General features: G+C 45.3%; 1 protein-coding gene and 1 long non-coding RNA gene across 3 annotated transcripts in view; one reads left to right on the top strand and one right to left on the bottom strand.

Moving 5' to 3' along the window:
* Positions 1 to 242: 242 nt before the first annotated feature.
* On the bottom strand, positions 243 to 16,414 carry LOC125112732 (uncharacterized). The gene is made up of 3 exons (XR_007131240.1): positions 15,902 to 16,414; positions 13,436 to 13,519; positions 243 to 317 (listed from the first exon to the last, which is right to left on the bottom strand). It is a non-coding gene; the product is annotated as an uncharacterized LOC125112732 (long non-coding RNA).
* Positions 16,415 to 16,741: 327 nt separating this feature from the next.
* The window catches only part of EXO1 (exonuclease 1), a 39,943-nt gene continuing 32,906 nt past the window's right edge, over positions 16,742 to 23,778 (top strand). The window contains exons 1-4 of one of the 2 annotated variants that reach the window (XM_047755095.1): positions 16,742 to 16,842; positions 17,256 to 17,446; positions 18,628 to 18,801; positions 19,579 to 19,698. In XM_047755095.1, the coding sequence (XP_047611051.1) occupies positions 18,641 to 18,801; positions 19,579 to 19,698 (281 nt within the window). In that variant the 5' untranslated portion in view covers positions 16,742 to 16,842; positions 17,256 to 17,446; positions 18,628 to 18,640. The remainder of the gene's footprint in view (positions 16,843 to 17,255; positions 17,447 to 18,627; positions 18,802 to 19,578; positions 19,699 to 23,778) is intronic. The other variant, XM_047755096.1, reaches the window with a different exon arrangement.

Below are 23,778 nucleotides of genomic sequence, written 5' to 3' on the forward strand. Positions count from 1 at the left end.
CTCCTTTTCCTCCTCCTCCTCCGCCTTGTCTATGTCTGCAGCCTCCTCCTTTTCCTCCTCCTCCGCCTTGTCTATGGCTGCAGCCTCCTCCTTTTCCTCCTCCTCCTCCGCCTTGTCTATGTCTGCAGCCTCCTCCTTTTCCTCCTCCTCCGCCTTGTCTATGGCTGCAGCCTCCTCCTTTTCCTCCTCCTCCTCCGCCTTGTCTATGGCTGCAGCCTCCTCCTTTTCCTCCTCCTCCTCCTCCTCCACCTCAGGTACTGGGGCCTCCTCCTCGGTCTTCTCACTCCCACCGGCCTCCACAACATCGTCGTGCGTTGCTAGGGGGACACACAAGTCACTGTCAGCAAGGCGGTGGTGCTGCTCACGAGGTACTCTGGGCGCCTCACCTGACTGGACATGGGCTGGGAGTCAAGGGGTGGGGGTGGGATGGAGCTTCTCTTGGCCCATCCTCCTGGGTAAACGTTTTGAAGGAAGGCAGAGAGCACCTTGAAAGACCTCAGAAAGGGAGCCTCTGCCTCTCTTGCTAAAGGGAACCTCTCCGTGGCATATTCTCCATCGGAGAAATGGCCAACACGAGCATGCAGGCTCTGTTGCCATGACAGAGTCTCGTGAATCCTCCTGCCCATTTTCCTCTCCAGCCACATTCCTCCATCTTCTGAAATGGCAGGAGATCATTTCAGCTTCCCTACTCTTCCCACAGGGTGCTCCTGTGTTCACACTCCATCCTCTGGGATGTTTCACCTCTTTTCTTTTCTTAGATACATAATGCTTCTCTTTGGAATACTTTGGCAATAGGAAACTCACGGGGAGAGCAGGCCTTCCCAATGCTATGTACTTTGCACCACTGTCCATAACAACCTTTCTCATCATAACTCATAGGACCTCTGCACCCATTCAGGAATGACTCCCCCTTCAGCCCTGCTGCCAGGTCTTAGCCCTCTCTACTTTCCACCTTTGACAATCTGCCTAATCTACTTACCGCCTATATGTTGAATTGTTCAATATTTCTTTTCCTGTGTCTGTTTGACTTCACTATTGTTAAAAGGGTGTTTCATTTTGGATCATCCATGTAGTAACATATTTACAATTTTTTTTTCCGGTAGAATTTTGTTTTTGTGTGGGTACATACTGCCTTTGGTTTATCCGCGGATCTCTTGTTAACATTTGGGATTGGTTTCATTGAATGACTACCTGCATAAGCTTGAGTCTTGGTGCTGGTTGGACCGAAAGAGGGGGTTTGAATAGCTCCACAGCAAGAGAGTATGGAAGAGCGTCATGGGAAGGAAGTTTCCAGGTCATGTAGAGTATCTCTCATCATCTCCTCTCATCCCCAAGTTGGCCCAGTTGCAGGCGAAGGGGGTGCAACCCAGAGAGTGTAAGCCTGCTTTGACAGTAGAGGGCATTGAACTTTAGACTAACTTGACAAGAATCACGGCAATGTTGAAGGATGGATGTGGGCCAAGAATGTAGTTGGTTCCTTGAGGACAGAAATCCCTGAACCCTGAAGGCCGGACACCTGCTCAGGGCCAAGACCATGCCCTGGACCCTTGAATCAAGAGATCTTCTCACTCTCCCACAAGTCCTCCCATCCCAAGGTTTTAGTGGGCGAGCTCTGATGCCTTCCCTGCAGGAGATGCTGAACCAAGACATCAGTCCAAACCCTTATCCAGCCCTTTGTCTCCATGCTTTAATCCCTGATCTGAATCCAACATTTTCCTCCAAACAAAGCCCCTCTGAAGGACCAAGGCTTTGCCCTGGCTCCGTGCATGCTCCAACCCAGGCATTCTCCCCCAAATCTTCATGTCATCCACTGCATCACATTACACTTTCACGACAACCAGCTGACAACCTCCAGCGACTAGGGGTCTGTTTCGCCCCCAGGATGGCTCAGAGCTCAGAACAGTCTCGACCGGATGCCACAAGAGGCCTCTGCCAAGAATGAGCTTCCCTTCAGCTGATAATGCCTGGATAAGAGGTTCCTGGGAATTCACTTGGGAGGAGACCATCTGGGCCAGTGCTTTGACTGTTTAGTAAATTAAAGTCTCTGACTGTCAATGTCTCACACAATTTTCTTTAAAAAATTGTTGTGATGAAAATACTGTTGATTGACAATGTTGTACCCCTTGCTGCTGTACAGCAATAGGAGTCTGAGCTCCTTCTCTGCAGCCCGGACCAAGGTGTGGCTGAGAATGAGCAGGAGCTCAAGTCATTCTTCACCCAAACCCAATCTGTACCCTGGAAACTCCTCATCCTTCTTCAGACCCTGAAGAAGGGTGGCAGGGATAGAGTCTTCTATCTTCTTAAAGGGACCCTTTAGAGACTCTCAGCTTGAAGACCTGACCCTAAGTCTCCCTCTGTGGATCACCAGTCGGACCCTCCTTCCCTCAGTTACCAAATGTTCACCCCACGAACCTACCGGCACTGTGTGTTCTCAGCACACTACCAGCGAACAGCCAACTACCCAGTGAGCTTATCATCATCAACCCATGGAAATCCTACTTGAAAATCCAAGTTTCATTCCTTACAATCAATTTCTACATTTAAAATGCAATTATTTGGCTTCAGAAGTTGATATGCCCATTGCCATCAGGTGCATTGAAGGATGGAATCAGGGTCCCTCTGCACTGAACAAAGGCAGAGTAGGGTATTACTGGGGTTAGTGTGATGGGAGAAGGTTTGTACATGGGAAATAGGAAGGAGTATTTTATAAATTAAGAAAAAATTTGAGGCGCCCAACCAGGAAGCAATAATTAAAAATCTTAAGAGTAATACAAAATGGCTGTATAAGAGATTTATATCTCTGTACACAAACTGAAGTGGTGGAAATGAAAACAAAAAAATCAGAGAACATCTTCCTTCAGGGTAACCTATGCCATCTGATGGAACAGCCTTTAGATCAGTATCAACATTCCTCCCCAACCACAGCTCAGGTTGCCCATCGTCCAACTCGAGGGGTGAAGGGGAGAGCCTCCCAGTTGTGGCCCAACACACACCTCTCCACTCACAGAGTGGCAGTTGGACCGCAGGACCCCGTGGGTATCATCCTATTGCTGTGGCAACCAGTCAAGGCCTGGAACTTTCAGAGGGAAGGCAACTCTGCCCCCTCTGGGCCCACCTGCTCTGTCTAGACTAGTGTGTATTTCTACGGACAGGGATGGCAGTTCAGGGTCAACATATTCTCTCAAAAACTGCATCCCAGAATCACACGGTATTACTCTCTGCTTGAGAAAACAAGACAGGTGAGAGAAAAAGACCCACGTTCCAAATAGACTGGATACTGACAATAACTAAGGAGTGAGGAAGAACAAAACAGGCAAAGGCCTTTCCATGGGAAGGAGGCTTTACGGCTCAGGGAGAATGTCTACTGTCATTTTCCCTAATCCGCATATCATGCCGCTTTAGAGGAAGAGGGTGCAAAACAGGGGCTCGGCAACCCCTATCTTCCAGTGGACACCACTGAAACTTAGAGCAACTTCTCAAGAGTCACGCCAATCATGCGTGACGGATCTGGGGCAAGAGTGCAGTTGGTTCCCTCAGGTCGCAGATCCCCCTGAACCACTGAAACCTGCTCGGCGCTGAGATCATGCCCTGGACGCGTGCTTGAATCCAGGACTCCCCTTACTCTCTCACTCTCTCTCTCTGTCAAATCCTGCTGCCCCAAGATGTCCTGGGGTGATCCTGGAGAACATGTCGGAGCCAGGAGAGCAGGCCAATTCTTTACCCAACATTTCGCCTCTATCTTCCGACCCCCAATCCAAAATACAAATGTTCGCCCAAAAAGAGCTCCTCTGGAGGACTAGAGAAACTCCAACTCGCCCCATCCTCCCCCAACCTTCCCATTGTCAGCCCTTCACGGTGACCAGCTGACCACCTCCTGTGAACAGCAGTCTGCTTGCATCCCCAATCTCACTCAGAGATCAAAACATCTTCAACCAAGTTCACAGGAGGGCTCCAGCAAGAATCAGCTTTCCTGCAGCAGACCACACCTGGACAATCAGGGCTTGTGGATTCGCTGGGGAGGTGGCCATCTGGATGGTGCTGGACGGGGGCGGGGGGGGGGGGTTAGGAAAGGAAGTCTGTGACTCGCCATGTCTCGCTGACTTTGCATCAGAGCACCAGTCTGAGCAACCTTGACCAAGGCCTGGCTGACAAGGGGCCAGAGTGCAAGTCTTCTACCGCCCAAACCCAGTCTATACTCTGGACACTCCTCATCCTTCTCTAGACCTGAGAGCGGCAGGGGCAGAGTCCCTGCTCCTCCTAGAGAGACCCCCTCCAGACCTCAGCTTGAAGACCCCACCCCGGGTCTCTCTGAGGATCACCAGAGAGACCCTCCTTCCCTTCCTTACCCAATGTTCACCCCACTAACCTGCTGGCACTGGCCCCTGGCACCACACTACCAGCTAGCACCCAAAGAGCCAGTGGGATGGTCCTCATCCACCCCTGGAAATCCAACCTGAAAAATCCCCGTTTCTTTCTCCATTGAAATTCCTCTGCCTTTGGACTGCTAGCAGGTGGGTTCAGATATTGCCATGTACGTTCAGAAGAGTGGAGCTGTAATGTCCCCCTTCTGAATGTCCACTGCAGGGCTGACAGTGAGGGCCTCGTGCTTCAAAAAAGGCAGAGGAGCATGTCTGCAGTTTCTGTGCTCTGGGAGAACGTGTTTCAAACTGCCATGAGACATGAGTCTTTTCTCAAATTTGGGAAAATATGTGAGGCAGTCGGCGCACTCGGAGCATTAAGGTATGCCTTAGTCATACAGCAAGCCTGTATAACAGACCTATGGCTCGAGAGACTGATGAGACTGGTGGCAATGAATATAAAGACGGAGATAATATGTTCAGTCAAAATGAACCACCCATCTGAAAGAACAGCCTTTAGATCAGTATCAACATACCTCCTGAACAACAACTCAGGTTCCCCATCGTCAATTCCTTGAGCAGTTAAGGGGAGAGCCTCCCAGCTGTGGCCGAACGCTCTCCTCTCTACTCTCAGACTGGCAGTTGGACCACAAGGCTCCGTGGGCATCATTCCATTGCCGTAGCAACTGGTCAAGGCCTGGAACTTTCAGAGGGAAGGCAACTCTGCCCCTCTGGGCCCACCTGCTCTATATAGCCGAGTGGCTGTTTCCCTGGACAGGGTCAACACTGTACTTCAAAACTGCATCCTGAAGTCAAGCAGTATTATTCTCTGTTTTGAAAAGACATTATTTGAGAGAAAAAGACCTCCCCAAATATAATGGGTATTCAACATTTAGGGAAAAGGCAAAAAACCTAACATATTCAGATTTAAAAGGGCTCCCATTTTTTGATGGAAATACCATTTTCACTCATTTCTAGTAGTTGAGGCACCAGACATTTTTACATTCCATAGGTAACATTTGTCCAGAAGAAAGAGAGTAGTTATAGAAATTAAATTGTAAAAGGCCACACGCTAAGCATATGCTCATCAAATTGTAAAATTCTTCACTCATTGACCGTATATAGAATTTTTCTCTGGATGCAACAATCTGTACACTTGATTATCTTCCCATTGGTTCTTCACTAACAGTGTCCCTGTCATTGTATACGTACAAAACTTACTATGCCTGAACAAAGACTCACCCTACTTTCAACAGAGGGGTGTCTTAAAACAGATATCTCATGATTGTCTAAGCAACAAACTTTAGGTAACTCAAAGCTCTAGGGTTAAATGTATTCTTCTCAAAATTCAACCCCTCATCACACCAGTTCCTGGGATAGTGTCATGAAATCTGGCTTGAGAGCAAAGTGAGCACCAGCCCACATGGAACATGAGACAATTCCAGGAGAAAACTGAGAGCATTGCAGTATTTCAAGCCAAGCAGGGAGGGTGTAAGGTAAGGGAGGCTGTGAGAGACAACTCTGCCATGGCTGATTCACCCCAAGTATCTAAAACTGAGAGACCGAATGCATCGCTCTCTGATAGGACAAGGGAGATGGTGTCCTCTTTTCCTCCTTGTATCTATGAGTCTGTTACTCTTTGGTGTGTTTGTTCATTGGTTTTGGGTATTAGACTGCACAGATCAGGGACATCACACAGTATCTGCCCTGACTTGTCTGACTGTGGCCTTCAGCATAATACTTTCTAAGCCTACCCAAGGTGTAGCCAATGGCAAGAGGCCACTCGCTTTTCTGACCGAATACCACTGCACTGCACAGGGACACCACATCTTCTTGACTCATCTCTCAGTGGACACAGGCTGCTGCCATATCCTGGCTGGTCTACACATTATCATGTGCTGTTGTGAAAAGAAGTTTTGTGAGAGAAAAGGTCTAAAGAATACTTCAATGGACAGAGCTGGTCCTATCTTTTCAAATTAGGATGCTCGTTTTCATCAGAAGGCCCAGCAATGGATTTGCTGAATCTTACGGTAGTTTTAGTTCAGTTTTTTGGGATGAAATTCCATAATTAAGATACACTACTGAAGCGCTCATCAAACAATACATCCTATCTCATTTTACCTCATGCAGTAGCTCATAGCACTATTCCTTTTCTTTTCTATACTACTGGATTCTATACAGGTAGAAAACTTCTCAGGGAACATGTTTTTGAACATGATCCTTAGGCATACTTTGCTGTAAGGAGGAATGAATTCTTCAAATGGACACATATTTAACTTAAATTCATTTAAAAAGCAAACTTCAGGAGTTCCCATCTTGGCTCAGTGGTTAACGAATCCAACTAGGAACCATGAGGTTGCGGGTTCGATCCCTGCCCTTGCTCAGCGGGTTAAGGATCTGGCGCTGCCGTGAGCTGTAGTGTAGGTTGCAGACGCGGCTCAGATCTCGTGTTGCTGTGGCGTAGGCCGGCGGCTACAGCTCCGGTTTAACCCCTAGCCTGCGAACCTCCATATGCCGTGGGAGTGGCCCAAGAAATGGCAAAAAATAAAAAAATAAAAAATAAAAATAAAAAGCAAACTTCATTTGAACACTACAAGAACCATTTGGGAGCTCCCACTGTGGTACAATGGAATCAGTGTGGTCTTGGGAGTTTTGGGACACATGTTCGATCCCAGGCCCAGCGCAGTGGGTTAAGAAACTGGCACTGAGCAGCTGCAGCAGAGATTGGGACTGCAGCTCAGATCTGATCCTTACTTAGCTCAGGAAACCCTCACGCCACTGGGTGGCCAAAAAAAAAAAAAAAGAGAGACAGATTTGGCATAGTAAAAGTCACTGTAAAAATACAATGAAAAAGTAATTCGGTTAAATACTCTAAAAATGTAAAAACAATTAAACATAAAGAAAAATCAATCTGAGCTACAAAGACAAACACCTAATAATAGAAAACTCAGTCAGAAAACCAGAGCTGCTCCAATCAATCAGACAAAAAGAACACTGTGTTCCATGGCTACCTAACAATTACTACCTCTGCTCACATTTCTGTAACCCTCTTCACAGTTCTACTTTAAAAATCCCACTTTTAACCTTCATATTCAGTCCAACAGAGGAAAATGTGAACACACAGCCCCCCAACTCTCTGACAAAAGGAAGATGACCTGCTCAGCACTGGAGCTCACTCCCAGGTGTGTCTCCATGGCTGGGAGCGAAATGGGCTCTGAGAAACAGCCTCCCCTTGCTGCTGACTGAGAGGAACCCCATTCCCACGCTTCTGCTTGGCAAGCGCTGGTGTGTCTATAAGTATGACGGTTGTGGACGTGCTGTTCAGCTGTGGCTGTAGCAACCCTGCCTGAAGCAAGGGAAAGGGGAGAAAGCAACCCAGAGAGGCTGCGAAGCCTTCCTGAGGACCAGGGCCCTCGATCACCTCCCTCAGTCCACGTGGGAGAAAACCCGGCTCTGGAACAATGGAGGCACTATGTTCCAAATTACACGTCAGGACACAAGGGCTTTCAAGCAGAGAGAACATGAAAAAGTCAGGGCTTCCCATTCGCCACAGCCAGGCACCCTGTGTCCCAGACAGGAGCTTCCCCACCTCCCAGCGAGGAGAGTCGCAGCTGGGCCCCTACCACAACAGGAGGGTTCACACAGACCACAGAGGAGACACCCCTTGAGTGCCTGGCTCTTGTGGCCAAGGGGGATGGCGCCTCTCAGCCCTAAAGGACAGCTCCCAATAAATCCTCTCCTTCAAGACTGGGAGAGATGGCTAACGGACCTAATGCATAGAAACACACACAGAAAATTAGGCAAAATGAAATACAGGGATATCTTCCTAAAAAAAAGCTCAAGGCAAAATCACAGAAAAAGAACAAAATGAAGTGGAAATAAGTCATCTACCTGATAAAGAGTCAGAAGTCATGGACATAAAGATGCTTACTGAATTCAGAAGAAGGAATGAACACAAAGAGATCTTCAACAAAGAGATAGGAAGTAGAGGAAAGAACCAAAGAGAAGTTATTAGTGAACTGAAAAACACACTCGAGGGGTTCAACAGCAGACTGGATGAAGGAGAATTAATCAGAGACCTGCCCGACAAAACAATGCAACTCAATCAGACAGAGCAGCAAAACAAAAAAAGAATTTTTGAAAAAATTAGGTTACTTTAATGGACCTATGGGATACCATCAAGCAGAATAACATCTGCATTACAGCGGTGGTTCCAGAAGAAGAGAAAGAACAGGACAGAAAAATTAATTGAAGAAATAATGACTAAAAACTTCCATCATCTGGGAAAGGAAACAGAAGTTGCTTGGCTGTGGTGTAGGCCAGCAGCTCTAGCTCCGATTAGACCCCTATCCTGGGAACAAATGTATGATGTGGGTGCAGCCCTAAAACTAAAACCAAAAATAAAAAAAAGGGTAAAAACCATATGATTATTTCAATAAATGCAAAGAAACCCATTTGACAAAATTCAACATCCACTCATGTTAAAAACTCTCAACAAAGCGAGTATAAAGGGAATGGACCTCAACTTAATAAAGGCCATTAATTGCAAACCCACAGCTAATATGCCACTCAACTGTGACAAGCTGAATGCTTTTTCTCCCCTAAGATGATGATGAAGACAAGGATGCCCACTCTTGCCCCTTTTATTCCACATAGTATTTGACGTTCTACTAACAATTAGACAAGAAACAGAAATAAAAGGCATCCGAATCATAAATGAAAAAACTAAAACTGTCCTTTCTGCAGATTACATGATACTCTAATAGAAGATCCTACATACTTCAGCAAAAACCTGTTAGAATGAATACATTCAGTCACGTTTCAGTTTACATAATCAACATACATATCAGTGGCATTTCTATACAATGATAACAAAACACCAAAAAGAGAAATAGAAGGAGTTCCCGTAGTGGCACAGTGGTTAACGCATCCAACTAGGAACCATGAGGTTGTGGGTTCGATCCCTGGCCTTGCTCAGTGGGTTAAGGATCCAGCATTGCCCTGAGCTGTGGTGTAGATCGCAGACGTGGCTCAGATCCCTCATTGCTGTGGCTGTGGTATAGGACAGTGGATACATTTCCAATTACACCCCTAGCCTGGGAACCTCCATATGCCACGGAGGCGGCCCTAGAAAAGGAAAAAAGAGGGAAAAAAAAAAAAGAGAGAGAGAGAACAGGAGTTCCTGTCATGGCTCAGTGGTTAATAAACCCAACTAGTATCCATGAGGACACAGGTTCAATCCCTGGCCTTGCTCAGTGGGTGAAGGATCCTGTGTTGCTGTGAGCTGTGGTGTAGTGGCAGATGCAACTCAGATTCCACGTGGCTGTGGTGTAGGCTGGGGGCTACTCTCTGATTCAACCCTTAACCTGGAAACTTCTAGATGCTGCAAGTGCAGTCCTAAAAACAAACAAAACAAAACAAAAACCCACGAAGAGAAACAGACAAGGAGTTCCCATTGTGGTTCAGTGGTTAACACATCCAACTAGGAACTATGAGGTTGCGGGTTCGATCCCTGGCCTCGCTTAGTGGGTTGAGGATCCCCTGTTGCTGCGACTCTGGTGTAGGCCGGCAGCTACAGCTCCGATTAGACCTCTAGCCTGGGAACCTACATATGCTGCAAGAGCGGCCACAGAAAAGACAAAAAGACAGGAAAAAAAAAAAAAGAGAGGGAGATAGAAATAGACAGATGGCAGAGTAGGAGGATTTAAGCTCCGCTCCTCTCATGAAAACACCAAAATTACAACATCATGAAAACACCAAAATTACAACAAAGTGCTGAACAACCATCAACAAAATAGACTGGAAACTACCAAGAAAAAGATATCCTACACCCAAAAGCAATAAGGAGCCACACTGAGACAGCAGGAGGTACTCATTCATGATATAAGCAATCCCATTCCCCCTGGGTGGGCGGCCCACGGACTGCAAAAGAACTCTATTTCAGAGGCTTTCCCACAGGAGACTTCTGAACCCCAGGGCAGGTGCCCAAGCCAGGGGGGTCTGGCATGGGGAGGAGGAGCCCCTGGAACACTTGGCATTGAAGGCCAGTGAGGCTTGTGTGCAAGAGCGCCACAGGACTGGGGGAGACAGAAACTCCACTCCCAGAGGGTGCACACAGGCTTTCATGTGCACTGGGTCCCAGGGCTAAGCAGGCACTCAAGAAGAATCTGGGTCAGAATGACCCGGCCGGTCATGGAGGGTCTCCCGGGAAAGGAGGGGGTGGCTGGGGCATGCTGTGGGGGTGGGACAGTCTAGGCAGAGGTCCCAGGAGTGGCTGTTGGCATGAGCTCCCCTGGAGGCGGCCATTTTGGAAGAATCTGGTCCCACACATTAGGCCTGAGAAGCCCCAGGCCAAACAACCAACAGGCTGGGAACAGAGCCCCACTGATCAACACACAGGTACCTCAAGGGCCCCACATCACACCCAGAGACAAAGGTCCACCCCCTAGAGGGACAAGGCTCAGCTCCACCTACCAGCGGGCAGGCACCTGTCCCTCCCATCAGGAAGCTGGCCACAAGCCCCTCTATCCATTTCACCTACAAGGGGCCAGACACCAGAACCAAGAGAGGCCACACACCTCTAGCCTACTCAAACAAGATCACACAAAAAGCATACAAAGTGAAAAGCCAGAGAAATATGAACCAGATGAAGGAACAAGACAACCCCCCACCCCACCCCGCCACCTCCATGCAAAATGACTTTAGAGTAACGATAGTCAAGAGGATCCAAGAGCTCGGAAAAAAAACTGAAGGCAAAGATCAATACAGTACAAGAAAGACTGAACAAAGACATAGAAGATTTAAAACAGAAACAAACCAAAAGATCATATTTACGATTGCATCAAACATAAACTACCTAGAAAGAAATTTAACCCGAGAAGGTAAAGAACTGTACACTGAAAATTATACGATGTTGAGGAAAGAAATGAAAGACACAGATTAATGGAAAGGTAGTTCATGTTGATGAGTGAATTCATCTCATTCAAATGTCCAGGTTACCAAAAGCAACAGAGACTCAATACAATCTCTACCAAAATCCCAATCACACATTGCACAGAACTAGGAGAAACACTTCTTTTTTTTTTTTTTTTGTCTTTTGTCTTTTGTTGTTGTTGTTGTTGTTGCTATTTCTTGGGCCGCTCCCGCGGCATATGGAGGTTCCCAGGCTAGGGGTTGAATCGGAGCTGTAGCCACCGGCCTACGCCAGAGCCACAGCAACGTGGGATCCGAGCCACGTCTGCAACCTACACCACAGCTCCCGGCAACGCCGGATCGTTAACCCACTGAGCAAGGGCAGGGACCGGACCCGCAACCTCATGGTTCCTAGTCGGATTCGTTAACCACTGCGCCACGACGGGAACTCCAGAAACACTTCTAAAATTGGTATGGAACCACGATAGAGCCCCATTAGCTACAACCACCTTGAGAAAGAGCAGCAAAGCTGGAAGGATTACATTGCCTGATTTCAAACTATACCACAAAGCTATAGATATCAAAACAGATCAGGACTGGCACAAAAACAAACATACAGACCAGTGAAACAACATTGACAGCCCAGAAGTAAAACCAACACAGACACAGAAAATTCCTTTCCAACAAAGGAACAGAGAGCATCCAATGGACAAAGGACGGCTTTGTCAATCAATGGTGCTGGAAGAACTGCATAGGCACACGCAAAGGAATGGAACTAGACCACTACCTCACACATCCCCAAATTAAAATGGACTAAAGACTCGGATGGAAGAACTGAAACCACACAATGTCGAGGAGAAAACATGGGGGTAAGCACACGGACATCTGTCTCACTGATTATGCTTGGATCTGACTTCAAAGGCAAGTGACAGAGAGGGAAAATGAAACAAGTGGAATGACATCAGACTAAAAAGTTTCTGCAGTGAAAGACACCTTCAACAAACTGAAAAGGGAACCTATTCTATGGGAAGGTATTTACTAATCGTACAGCCGATAAGGGGTTAAGAGCCAAAATACATTAAAAACAACAAAACAAACTCGTTCGACTCCACATCAAAAACCCCCAAGCAACCCAGTACAAAAATAGAGGAGAATTCCAGTGTGGCTCAGCGGGTTAAAGATCTGCCATTGTCACCACAGTGGCATGGGGTGCTGCTGGTTCCGTCCCTAAACTGGGAGCTTCTGTATGCCTTGGGGGTGGCATAAAACAAACAAAAACCAACCGATCAAACAAAAAAAAAAACCACGGGCCTAGGATCTGAATAGACGTTTTCCCAAAGAAAACAGAAAATGGCCAACAGGTATATGAAAAGAGGTGCCATGAGTGTGGCCCTAAAAAGACAAAAAAAAAAAAAAAAGAAAAAAGAAAAAGAGAAAGAAAAGATGTTCAACCACACTAATGGAACTACAAACCAAAACCACAATAATATTTCACCTCATCCCTTAGAGAATGGTTACTATAAAAACAGACAGACAGACAGACAGACACACACACACACACACACACACAAGCAATAAATGTTGGAGAGGATGTGGAGAAAAAGGAACATTACTGGTGCAGCCACAGTGGAAAACAGCATGAGATTCCTCAAAAAATTAAAATCAAAACTACAGTAGGACCCAGCAATTCCACTTCTGGCGATTTATCTAAAGAAGCTGAAAACACTCACTTGAAAATTATATACACCTCTTTGTTCATGACAACATGAGTTACAATCACCACGACAGGAAAACAACCCAAGCATCTACGGAAGGATGAGCGAAGAAAGATGTGGTATATATCCATCTGCATTTCAGAGAAACATGGAATACTTTTGAGTAAGTCTCAAATATCGCACAAGGCATCCTTATACTTAAATGTATCTGTTGTTTATCTGAAATGCCATTGTAACTGGGCCTATCTTGTTCTTATCTGCTAAACCTGGGGACAGTCCAATGAACGCGGATGAGAATGGTCAGGGCAGAGGTCATCACAGGATGTCTGGGCTGCTGGGAGGAAAGACTTCAGAGAGCTGGGAAGACAACTGAGCCTTACGCTGAGAACTCTGTGGGCTCCTCCACTCCTTTCAGAAGTTCCTAACACATCACCATCATGTGTGACTTACCTTTTGGATGAATCCCTGTCTTGTCTGCAGATTAGATCCTGAGTTGCTTGAAGACAGGAACCAGGTCTGTGTTCCCCACTCCACCTAGGACCAACAGGCACACCAAAGGCATGTTAGTACATCACCTCAAGAACTGAGTCAAAGGGCTTTATCTTCCCAAAGAGTAAAAGCATTCTGTTTGGGAAATCACTGTTAACGGCTATTTTCTTTCTTTCAACACTGCAGCCAAGAATCCAGTCTGGAATCTTTGGAGGCAAAATAGTAACACAGACATGCACTGTTTGTGGTGCAATAACTGTCCATGGTAGTGATATCATGGGCACATTTCATTTTTGAAAGTTCGACATAATTTTTATTCACAAAAAGATAGTTAAAACTAATGGGAAGTATTCAATATAAAGATCTCAGCTTTTTCAAAAGTGCAATTTTATTTTCACGTTAAAAAGTTATAGTTGATTTATAATGTGCTAATTTCTGTTATACAGCAAAGTGACTGAGACAGTCACATATAAACATTCTTCAAAAAAAATTTTCCTTTATGGTCTATCCCAGGGAATTGGATATAGTTCCCTGTTCTATACAGAAGGACCTTGCTGTCTATCCATTCTAAATGTCATAGTTTGCATCTACTATCCCCAACTCCCAGTCCAACCCTCTTCCTCCCTCCTCCTCCTTGGCAACCAAAAATCTATCCTCTGTGTTTCTGTGTTGTAGGTAGGTTCATTTGTGCCAAATTTTAGGTTCCACATATACATATGACATGGTTGTCTTTCTGACATAATTCACCAAGCATGTTCATCTCTAGGTCCATCCATGTCACTGCAAATGGCATTCGTTCATTCTTTTTCATGGCTGCGTAGTATTCCTGTATATATATACACACATATATATATATATGTACATTTTCTTTATCCATTCGTCAGTTGATGGATAGGCTGTTTCTGAGGGTTGGTTATTGTGAAAAGTGCTACCATGAACATCAAGGTGTGTGTCTCCCTCTGAATCACTGTTTTGTCCAGGTATATGGCAGTGGACATATTTTTGGTATCTGGGCTACTTCCTAAGACACCACTCCACCCCCCGCCATGTGTGGCATCCTCTTGCTGGGATCAGACACTGAAGCAGTTACTTACAGCTGGGTAGTCAGTCCATTGACTATGAAAACACTTCTCTTACAGGAGTTCCTCCTGGGGCTCAGTAGGTTAAGGACACAGCATTGTCCCTGCTGTGACATGGGTTCCATCGCTGGCCTGGGAACTCCCTCGTGTCACGGGCATGGCCAGAAAGAAAGAAAGAAGGAAAGGAAAAAAAGAAAGAAAAAGAACATTTCTCTACAAGGAATCCTGCCCACATTTAAGTTCCTCTTCAGCCTAGTTTGGAACTCTCCCCCAGTCTGCTACAGTCAGCTCCAAGCAGGAACAGGGTGAGGTCTACCACTGTAGAGCTGGTGGAACCCCATGGCAAGATAACTTTTCTCACCTCCTCTCCTGGGCTCAGCTCTTAAAACAAGCTCCTACTGCTCCTACTATGCACATCCCACTCCCCCCCACCAGTGGCATCTTTCCAACAATTTAGAAGGTAATATATTGACATGATAGACTGATCATAAGACTTTAAAAGCATGAGAGAAACATGCAGAGGAGGCAGTCAAACAAGAAGCATTTTTTAAAATGTGCTCACTTCTTCCCCTTTAACTCCTTAAATTGAGTCTGAATTTTCATTCCAGCTCATCTCTGGACCCAGAATATACTCTGTGGTCTGACCTGACTAAACTTCATCCCATTTTTTTTTTCTTTTTGCTTTTTAGGGCCGCACCTGCAGCACATGGAAAATCCCAGGCTAGGGGCACAATCGGAGCTACAGCTGTGGGCCCACACCACAGTCACAGCAACTTGGGATCTGAGCCTCATCTGAGAACTACACCACAGCTCAAGGCAATACAGGATTCCCCAACCCACTGGGGCCAGGGATCGAACACTCATCATCATGGATACTACTCATTGGAATCACGTTGGAATCATTTCTGATGTGCCAGAATCAACGCATCAACAACAGGAACTTCCTCATTTATTTCCTTAACTACAATACTCCTAAGAAGACAGCAACCAGGTTTAGTGTTATTAGGACTAGAAGCTTCCCCCCACGTGGCCTCCAAAGTCAGAAATGTCTTCAAAGTGTATGCACCATAGGTCCATTTTCATGACTGGTTATAAAGTTTTCCCAGGCTTCTGCCAGAGATTAAGCTGGACACTAGGTAAAGTGATCACGGCAGATTTTCGTCAATAATATACTGAAACAGGGATGTGTCAAGCATGAAATGACTCATCCTGGATTTGTACAGAAGTGGCTGGGCAGTTTAAAGAGGGAATAGGGGTGTGTGTGTGTGTGTGTGTGTGTGGTGGTGACTCAATAGACTCAGGTAGTGAGAATTTTTTAAAAATCGAGAAGGGAAAGTTGGAGACTCACCTGGGGACACTAAGCAGTTTATGGAAGTTAGGCTCCTCCTCTCCTAGAGACATTGAGGAGCAGAGACTCTCTTCTGGCGTTGGCTGAACAAATGCTAAATTCTCTTGGCACCTTGAGCTTTGTCAGGCAGGCATTCTAAGTGGAGCTGGAGTCATCCTACGATGCCAACTTGATGTTCAAAACCATCTTAGTGCCTAAGTCTTTAGAGGCCAAGGTTGAGAACTAGTTGAGAAGAGGGCAGAAGCACCTGTCCAACCTGGCCAAGGAAAGGCTCTCTGTCACTTCCCAGTGAATTTAGTAAGTGCTCCTTCCCTTTCCAAAAGGCTACAGGGGAATCCAAGGAACGTGTACCTAAGCTGCAGTTTGTGTCCGAGCAGCCCACGTGCAGCTGCCTGTGAGGAGGAGGGGCAGCAGCACAACCCAAGGGCTACTCCAGTCAGGGATCTTTCTAGGTTTAGAAACCGCAAGCCAAACACGCGGCGGCGGCGGCGGCGGCGGCGGCGGCGGCGGCGGCGGCGGCGGCGGCGGCGGCGGCGGCGGCGGCGGCGGCGCTCCTAGCGCTTAAGCGCCAGGAGCTCAGGCTGCAGTCCGGACAGATTCACGACTCCCAGAGACAGGAACTTAAAAGCACTTTCCAGGTGCCGCGCCCCGGTGGCAGCAGAGCCAGCTCTGTTCTCACCCCTCCACAAAGAAGCCCAGGGCTCCATGGTCAGCGGACCCGGCCAGCAGAAAAGCAGCGTCTAGGTCACGGTCCAGGCCGGGAGCGGGAGGTGCTGGGAGGCGGTGCCGGCGGCGCGAGGTTGTGACGTCACTTCCTCTGGGCGCCGCCCCCCGCCCCTACCGCGCAAATTGAAAGGTCCGGCGGTCTGTGCTGCGATGAGCGCTGCGCTGCTTGCCTGTTCCTCGACTTCCGTGCCACAGTCTCCCCTGTACCGGACCACGTGAGTGGGGACCATGCAGACAGGCTTCGGGGCCCCCATCCGGTTGCGCTCAGCCGGACGGATGGCCTTTCCCGGGAAGTGAGAGGGGTGGGCGGCCCGTGGTGTCTGCCTACTGGTACCCGCTCCATCTCTGGGGATCTAGGGTCTTAGGGTGAGAAAGGGATGGTCTGAGGCGCGCCAGACCTTGCAGTGGCCCTGGGGGCGGCTGGCGAAGCACCCGCGAGCGAGCGAGCGGAGCTCCTGGTGCAGGAAAGTATGGATCGGTGGAGCGGGCTCACCTGGCCTGGGAGTGCGGTTTGGCCGACTGAGGGAGGGTCCTCTTGTTTTTCTGCAAAAGCTAACCGGCCGGTTTTATGCTCAAACTCCCAGTTTCCAAATGTTGACAAGTACATTGTTTTCTTAACTTTGCGCAGATCACAGGAACTCCTGGAACCGGCTTCTGGGCCGACCTGCCAGTCCCTGTGAGACTGGATGGAGCGGTGACATCACTACTACCTGTCCTGGGACCGTCTCTTGAGGATGCTTTGTGCCTCCCTCCTCTCTCCTCATTGTGCTGAAGAAGAAACACATACTGGAGAATATTTACCCAACTTAGAAGAAACATGTAAGCTTCATGAAATATTTACTATTTTAGTTTTCCTCAGAGTGAAAGAAAACTTTTTAGGAACATCTGAGTGGTAGGAAGCTAATAGCTTTTCCCCAAACTGTGGCTTGAGGACCACCTGCATCCAAATTGCCTGTGTGTAAAATTCAGAATTCCCATCTCATTCCACAACTAGTGAATCCTAGTCACTAGAAGTGGAGTTGAGAATCTGCAGAGGAACTGAAATTTATTCCTGGATTAGAGTGTATCAACAGGGTAAGTCTGATATCTGAACCTGTGGGTACTTCCTTCCTTTCCTTCCAAACTTAATGTCTGATAGGAGAGAGTTATGTTAAGAAATACGAAGTGTCTGCCACTTTCACTTTTTTTTTTTTTTGCTTTTTAGGGCAGCACCTGCAGCTTATGGAAGTTCCCAGGCTAGGAATCAAATCAGAGCTGCAGCTGCTGGCCTGTGCCACTGTCACAGCAATGCCAGATCCAAGTTGATTCTGCAACCTACATCACAGCTCTCGGCAACACTGGATCCCCGACCCACTGAGAGAGGCCAGGGATTGAACCCGTGTCCTCATGAATACTAGTTGGATTCATTTCTGCTGCACCAGGATGGGATTCTCCTGCTTTTGTTTTTTATTATGGGGAGTTGGGGATGGGGAGGATTGTGGCATCTTCAGGTTTCTGTGTGGAAAGGGTTTGGTGCTACAACCTGGATGGAAGTGGGTGGGGAATTAAAGCGTTTATCGTGCAGCTGTTTTTTCACAGCAGGCACAGTTTCATATTATTTTGCCTGGAGCTTGCAGAGTCTGATGGAGGTGCCTCCGGGCACCACCACTGCTGATTCACAGAATGGTCATTACTTGGAATAAAGCATCCCGATAGTAGTAAATTTTCAGGCCTGAAAAAAGTATAGCTTATGGAGTTCTCCTGTGGCGCACCAGGTCAAGGATCTGGTGTCGTCACTGCAGCCGCCAAGGTCACTGCTGTGGCATGGGTTTGATCTCGGGGCCTAAAAAGCAAAAATAAATAAATAAATAAAATAAAGTGCATTGATTCTCAAATATCTAAACAACAGCAGCTGCTGTTTCAGTTTCCAAGCTCTCTTTCTTTATTTTTCAAAAATTTGGGGGTAAATATAATTTGCTTTAAATATTGCTGCTTTCCCTTTCTCTTTTCACATCCTCTAGTTAACTTGCCACTATGGGGATCCAAGGATTACTGCAGTTTATCAAAGAAGCTTCTGAACCTGTCCACGTGAGGAAGTATAAAGGTCAGGTAGTAGCTGTGGATACATACTGCTGGCTTCACAAAGGAGCTGTTGCTTGTGCTGAAAAACTAGCCAAAGGGGAGCCTACCGATAAGTAAGTTTGAACCTTGTATTAATTCTTTGCCAACTAAGAACGAGACTTATAATGAAGAGTAATTCTTCAGTGGGATCATTCTCATTCAATGCCAGGTTTATCACAAAGGGAGAGTGTGTGCTTTAGGATATTGCCAAATCAGGAAACATTTCCTTCTGCGATACAGGCCCGGTTTGCGGTCTTTCTCATAAGCCAGAGTATTCGGACACTAGTGGGCAAAGACCAAAGACTGTCTCCTTTATTCTTTATCTAAGATTACCCTTGTCACAATTGCCTTAAAATCTGTGGCGATGTCAGACTCCCACTTTCTTGGGTACAGTCAATGCACTGCTAAACCCTGTTAACAAAGCAAGGCAGTTGCTTCTAAGGGACAAGGTGAGTTCTGATTCTTTTACTTTACTTGGGGCTAAAAAACGTGGCCATGTTGACATCCAGTCCTGATTCTGTGACCTTATGTGATGCAAGGCAAATATTCTGTTTATATTTTAAATAGGAACAATAGAAAAACAAGCGAGCATAACATAGTTGGGGACAGAGATTTTCCACAGAGATTTGGACACTTGTGTATTTTCTTTTTAGCAATGTATCATTTATCTTCTAGTGGAAAGGTCCACAGATCTTAGTATGATTGACTTAAGCACAATGGACAATGATCTTTTTGGTTGCAGAAGATGGGGTTGGGGTGGAGGGTGTGGGATGGAGAGCAGAGGAGAAGTCATTGTCGAAAGGTGAATATATGTTTTTCTTTATTCCTTAAATGTTTTTCTTTATTTTTAGGTATGTAGGATTTTGTATGAAATTTGTAAATATGTTACTGTCTCATGGGATCAAGCCTATCCTGGTATTTGATGGATGTACTCTACCTTCTAAAAAGGAAGTGGAGAAGTCCAGAAGAGAGTAAGTTGATTCTCTAACTTTACTTGAAGGTCTAACACTGTGCTCTATATGATAGAAATTTCTTGTGATTTTTGTTTGTGGCACGAACAGAGTACCCTAACGTTCCATGTGTGCTAGAAAGGAATGTGTGTTCTTCAGTTACTGAGTGGAAGGTTTCCTGTCTGTCCAGGAAATCAAGCTTATTGACCGTAGTGCTCAAATCTTCCATAACCTTATCAGGGATAAGGATTTTTTGGTGGGGTTTTTTGCTTGTTTGTTTATATGTCTACTTAATCCAGCAGTTACTGAGAAAAGTATGTTCAAATTTCACTGTGATAGTGGAATTGTCATTTATCTTGTGGTTCTGTCCATTTTTTGCTTCCTTTCTTTTGAAGCTATTTTATGGGTTACATTCACGTTCAGAATTTGGTGTATTTTGGTGGCAAATTGAAACAATATGTAGTGACTTTTCATCTCTGTACTTTTTGTTCTAAAATTTATTCTGTCATATTATTCTAACAACTTCTTTTGTATGTTCCTCGTATCTTTATTTTCAGTTTTACTATGTCAATGGTTTCAAGTTTGTTTCTTATAAAGAAGACATCAGTAATTTTTTTAGTATTCATTCTGTCAATCTTCATCATTTTTTAAAATAGACTAATTTTATTCTTTTTACAGTGATCATTAATTTCTAATACATAGCTTCTACCTTGCTTAACTTCTGGGTTGATTATTTTGTAACATTATTTCTTTTTTTCTTTTCTTTTTTTTTTTGCCTTTTCTTGGGCCGCTCCCGCAGGCATATGGAGGTTCCCAGGCTAGGGGTCGAATCGGAGCTGTAGCCTCCAGCCTACGCCAGAGCCACAGCAACGCAGGATCCAAGCCATGTCTGCGACCTACACCACAGCTCACGGCAACGCCGGATCGTTAACCCACCGAGCAAGGGCAGGGACCGAACCCGCAACCTCATGGTTCCTAGTCGGATTCGTTAACCACTATGCCATGATAGGAACTCCTTTATTTATTTATTTATTTATTTATTTATTAATTTATTTATTTTTATTTCTTATTTCTAGTTGAAAAGTGAGTCTCTTGAGCAGGTGGTGAAAAGTTGGACAGCTGCATGTAAATCAATGAAGTTACAATGTAGGCAATCAATTAAGGAGAAAATAGGCAAAATATTCACCGATAAATCGTAGCAGTGTTTTCTTAGGTCAGACTCCTAAGACGATAGGAATAAAAGCAAAAATAAATGTATGTGACCTGATCAAACTTATAAGCCTTTGTACAACAAAGGAAACCATAAAAAAATGAAAGACAACCTACAGACTAGGAGAAAATATTTGTAAGTGATGCAACCAACAAGAGCTTAATTTCCGAAATTTCCAAAATATACGCATAGCTCATACAGATCAATATCAAAAAGACAAATAACCCAATCCAAAAATGGACAGAAGACCTAAATAGAATTTCTCCAAAGACATACAGATGCCTGACAGGCACATGAAAAGATGTTCCACATGGCTAATTATTAGAGAAATGCAAATCAAAACTACAATGAGGGAACACCTCACGCCAGTCAGAATGGCCATCATTAAAAAGTCTACAGGAAGTGCCTAACCAGGCACAGCAGGTTAAGGATCCATTGTTGTCACTGCAGCAGCTCAGGTCTTGCTGTGACACAGGTTTAGTCCCTGGCCAGGAACTTCCCTATGCTGTGGTTGTGGCAAAAAAAAAAAAAAAAAAGTCTACAAATAACAGATACTAGAGAGGGTGTATAGAAAGGGGAACCTCCTGCACCATTGGTGGGAATGTAAATTGGTGCCGCTACTGTTCAAAACAGTGTAGATGTTCCTTGGAAAACTAAACTTAGAGTTACCATATGATCCAGCAATCTCATTTCCGGGCATATATCCTGATACAACTATAATTCAAAAAGATACATGCACCCTCTGTTCATCACAGCACTATTCACAATAGCCAAGACATGGAAACAACCCAAATGTCCATTAACAGATGAGTGGATAAAGAAGATGTGATTCACATACACAACGAAATACTACTTGGCCACAAAAAAGAATGAAATAATGCCATTTGCAGCAACCATGGCTGTACCTAGAGATTATCATACCAAGTGAAGTAAGTCAGAAAGAGAAAGGCACATACCATGAGATATCCCTTTTATGTAGACTCTAAAATGTGACATAATGAACTTATTTACAAAACAGAAAACTCACAGAAATAGAGATCAGACTCATAGTTGTCAAGAGAGCATGGGATGGGGGAGGGAGGGATTGGGAGTTTGAGATTAGCAAATGTGAACTATTATATATAGAATGGGTAAACAGTGTCTTACTGTATAGCACAGAGAACTAAATGCAATATCCTGTGATAAACCATAATGGAAAAGAATATGAAAAAGAATGTTTGTGTGTATAACTTTGTTTTATAGCAGAAATTAACATAACATGGTAAATCAACTATGCTTCAGTAATATAAATTTTTAAAAATAATTACAAAAAAGAAACGTGATATACTGTATTTCTGGTTTTTTAGCAGTTATGCTAGAAATTTTATCGTTCACATTTAACTTAACAAAATCTAGTAATTTTACAGTAAACATTCGAAGGATTTTCTGTATTTTAATGAACGATTTATTTTACCACTTTCATCTGTTCTTGTTTTCACCCTCTGTTAGCTTTTATGTCCAGGAGTCACTGTCCTGTATAGGAAAACCCCTGGGCTTAGCTGTTAAAGGGAGTGTGAGTTAGCACAGAATGGAAGTAAACCTCATTGAGGGAGCATTGTGTAAGAGGTCCTCCTTGCCCAGTTTTGCCATCTCTGACCCTAGAAGAGGGCTCCGCAGGTCTAGATTTTTCAATCGAGCTGAACTTTGTGGGCTCTGGTTTTTTCTTTCTTTCTTTCTTTTTTTAAGAAAGTTGACTTGAAGTGCTGTGAGGGCTCTGATTCTTGGACACTAGTCGGGTTCTGCTGAGCTATAACAGGAACTCCCTGCGGTTGTGATTCTTTTCTTTTCTTTTCTTTTTTTTTTGAGGGCCACACTCAAGGCATATGGTGGTTCCCAGGCTAGGGGTTGAATCGGAGCTGTAGCCGCTGGCCTATTCCACAGCCACAGCAATGCCAGATTGAATCCACGTCTGTGACCTACACCACAGCTCATGGCAACATTGGATCCTTAACCCACTGAGCAAGGCCAGGGATCAAACCCTCATCCTCATGGATCCTAGGTGGGTTTGTTAACTACTGATGGGAACTCCCCTAGGGCTCTGATTCTTAGTCAGAACTTCTATAAAGTTTATTAAAGGATTAACTAAGACCTTCTGAGCCCACAATGTAATAGGAATAATATACAGTTTACTGAAAATACTTTTAATAAAAAATTAGTTCCAGGTTAGTTATAAAAGGATTAGTGACACCCTAAACCAGTATGATTAGGGACTAGTCCATGCCACATCCCACGTGGGTGCCCCCACAATGTTTTTTTGTTTGTTTTGTCTTTTTAGGGCCGTACCCTCAGCATATGGAAGATCCCAGGCCAGGGGTCTAATCGGAGCTGTAGCCGCTGGCCTACGTCACAGCCAGAGCAATGTGGGATCCAAGCCACGTCTTCGACCTACACCACAGCTCAGGGCAACACCAGATCCTTAACCCATGTAGCGAGGCCAGGGATCGAACCCGAAACCTCATGGTTCCTAGTTGGATTTGTTTCTGCTGCACCACCACAGCAACTCCCCCACCATGTTCTTAATTCTAATCACAGTTATTTTCTCTTGCTGACTTTTGAGAACAGCCAAAAAATGTTTTAGCTGTCTGTCTCTGACCTGAATGTTCTTTCGGACTTAACTCCTGTAGGATCAGCTTTCTTTGTGCCTTTGTAGCAGTGGGAGGGGCATTTAAAATCCTTTTCTGCAAAGTCTCATCTCTGGAGCTCAGTTTAAAAGTGGAACTAGGAAATTTGTCTATATGTGAATACACACATGTACTTAAAGATAAAAACCTCATGAGTTCAGACTGATAACTTCAAATTCAAGACTACAGGGTTTTGGAGTTCCTGTTGTGGCTCAGAGGGTTTAAAGGACC

Source organism: Phacochoerus africanus, chromosome 12 (assembly GCF_016906955.1).
Source record: "Phacochoerus africanus isolate WHEZ1 chromosome 12, ROS_Pafr_v1, whole genome shotgun sequence".
In the NCBI taxonomy this organism is placed as follows: domain Eukaryota; kingdom Metazoa; phylum Chordata; class Mammalia; order Artiodactyla; family Suidae; genus Phacochoerus; species Phacochoerus africanus.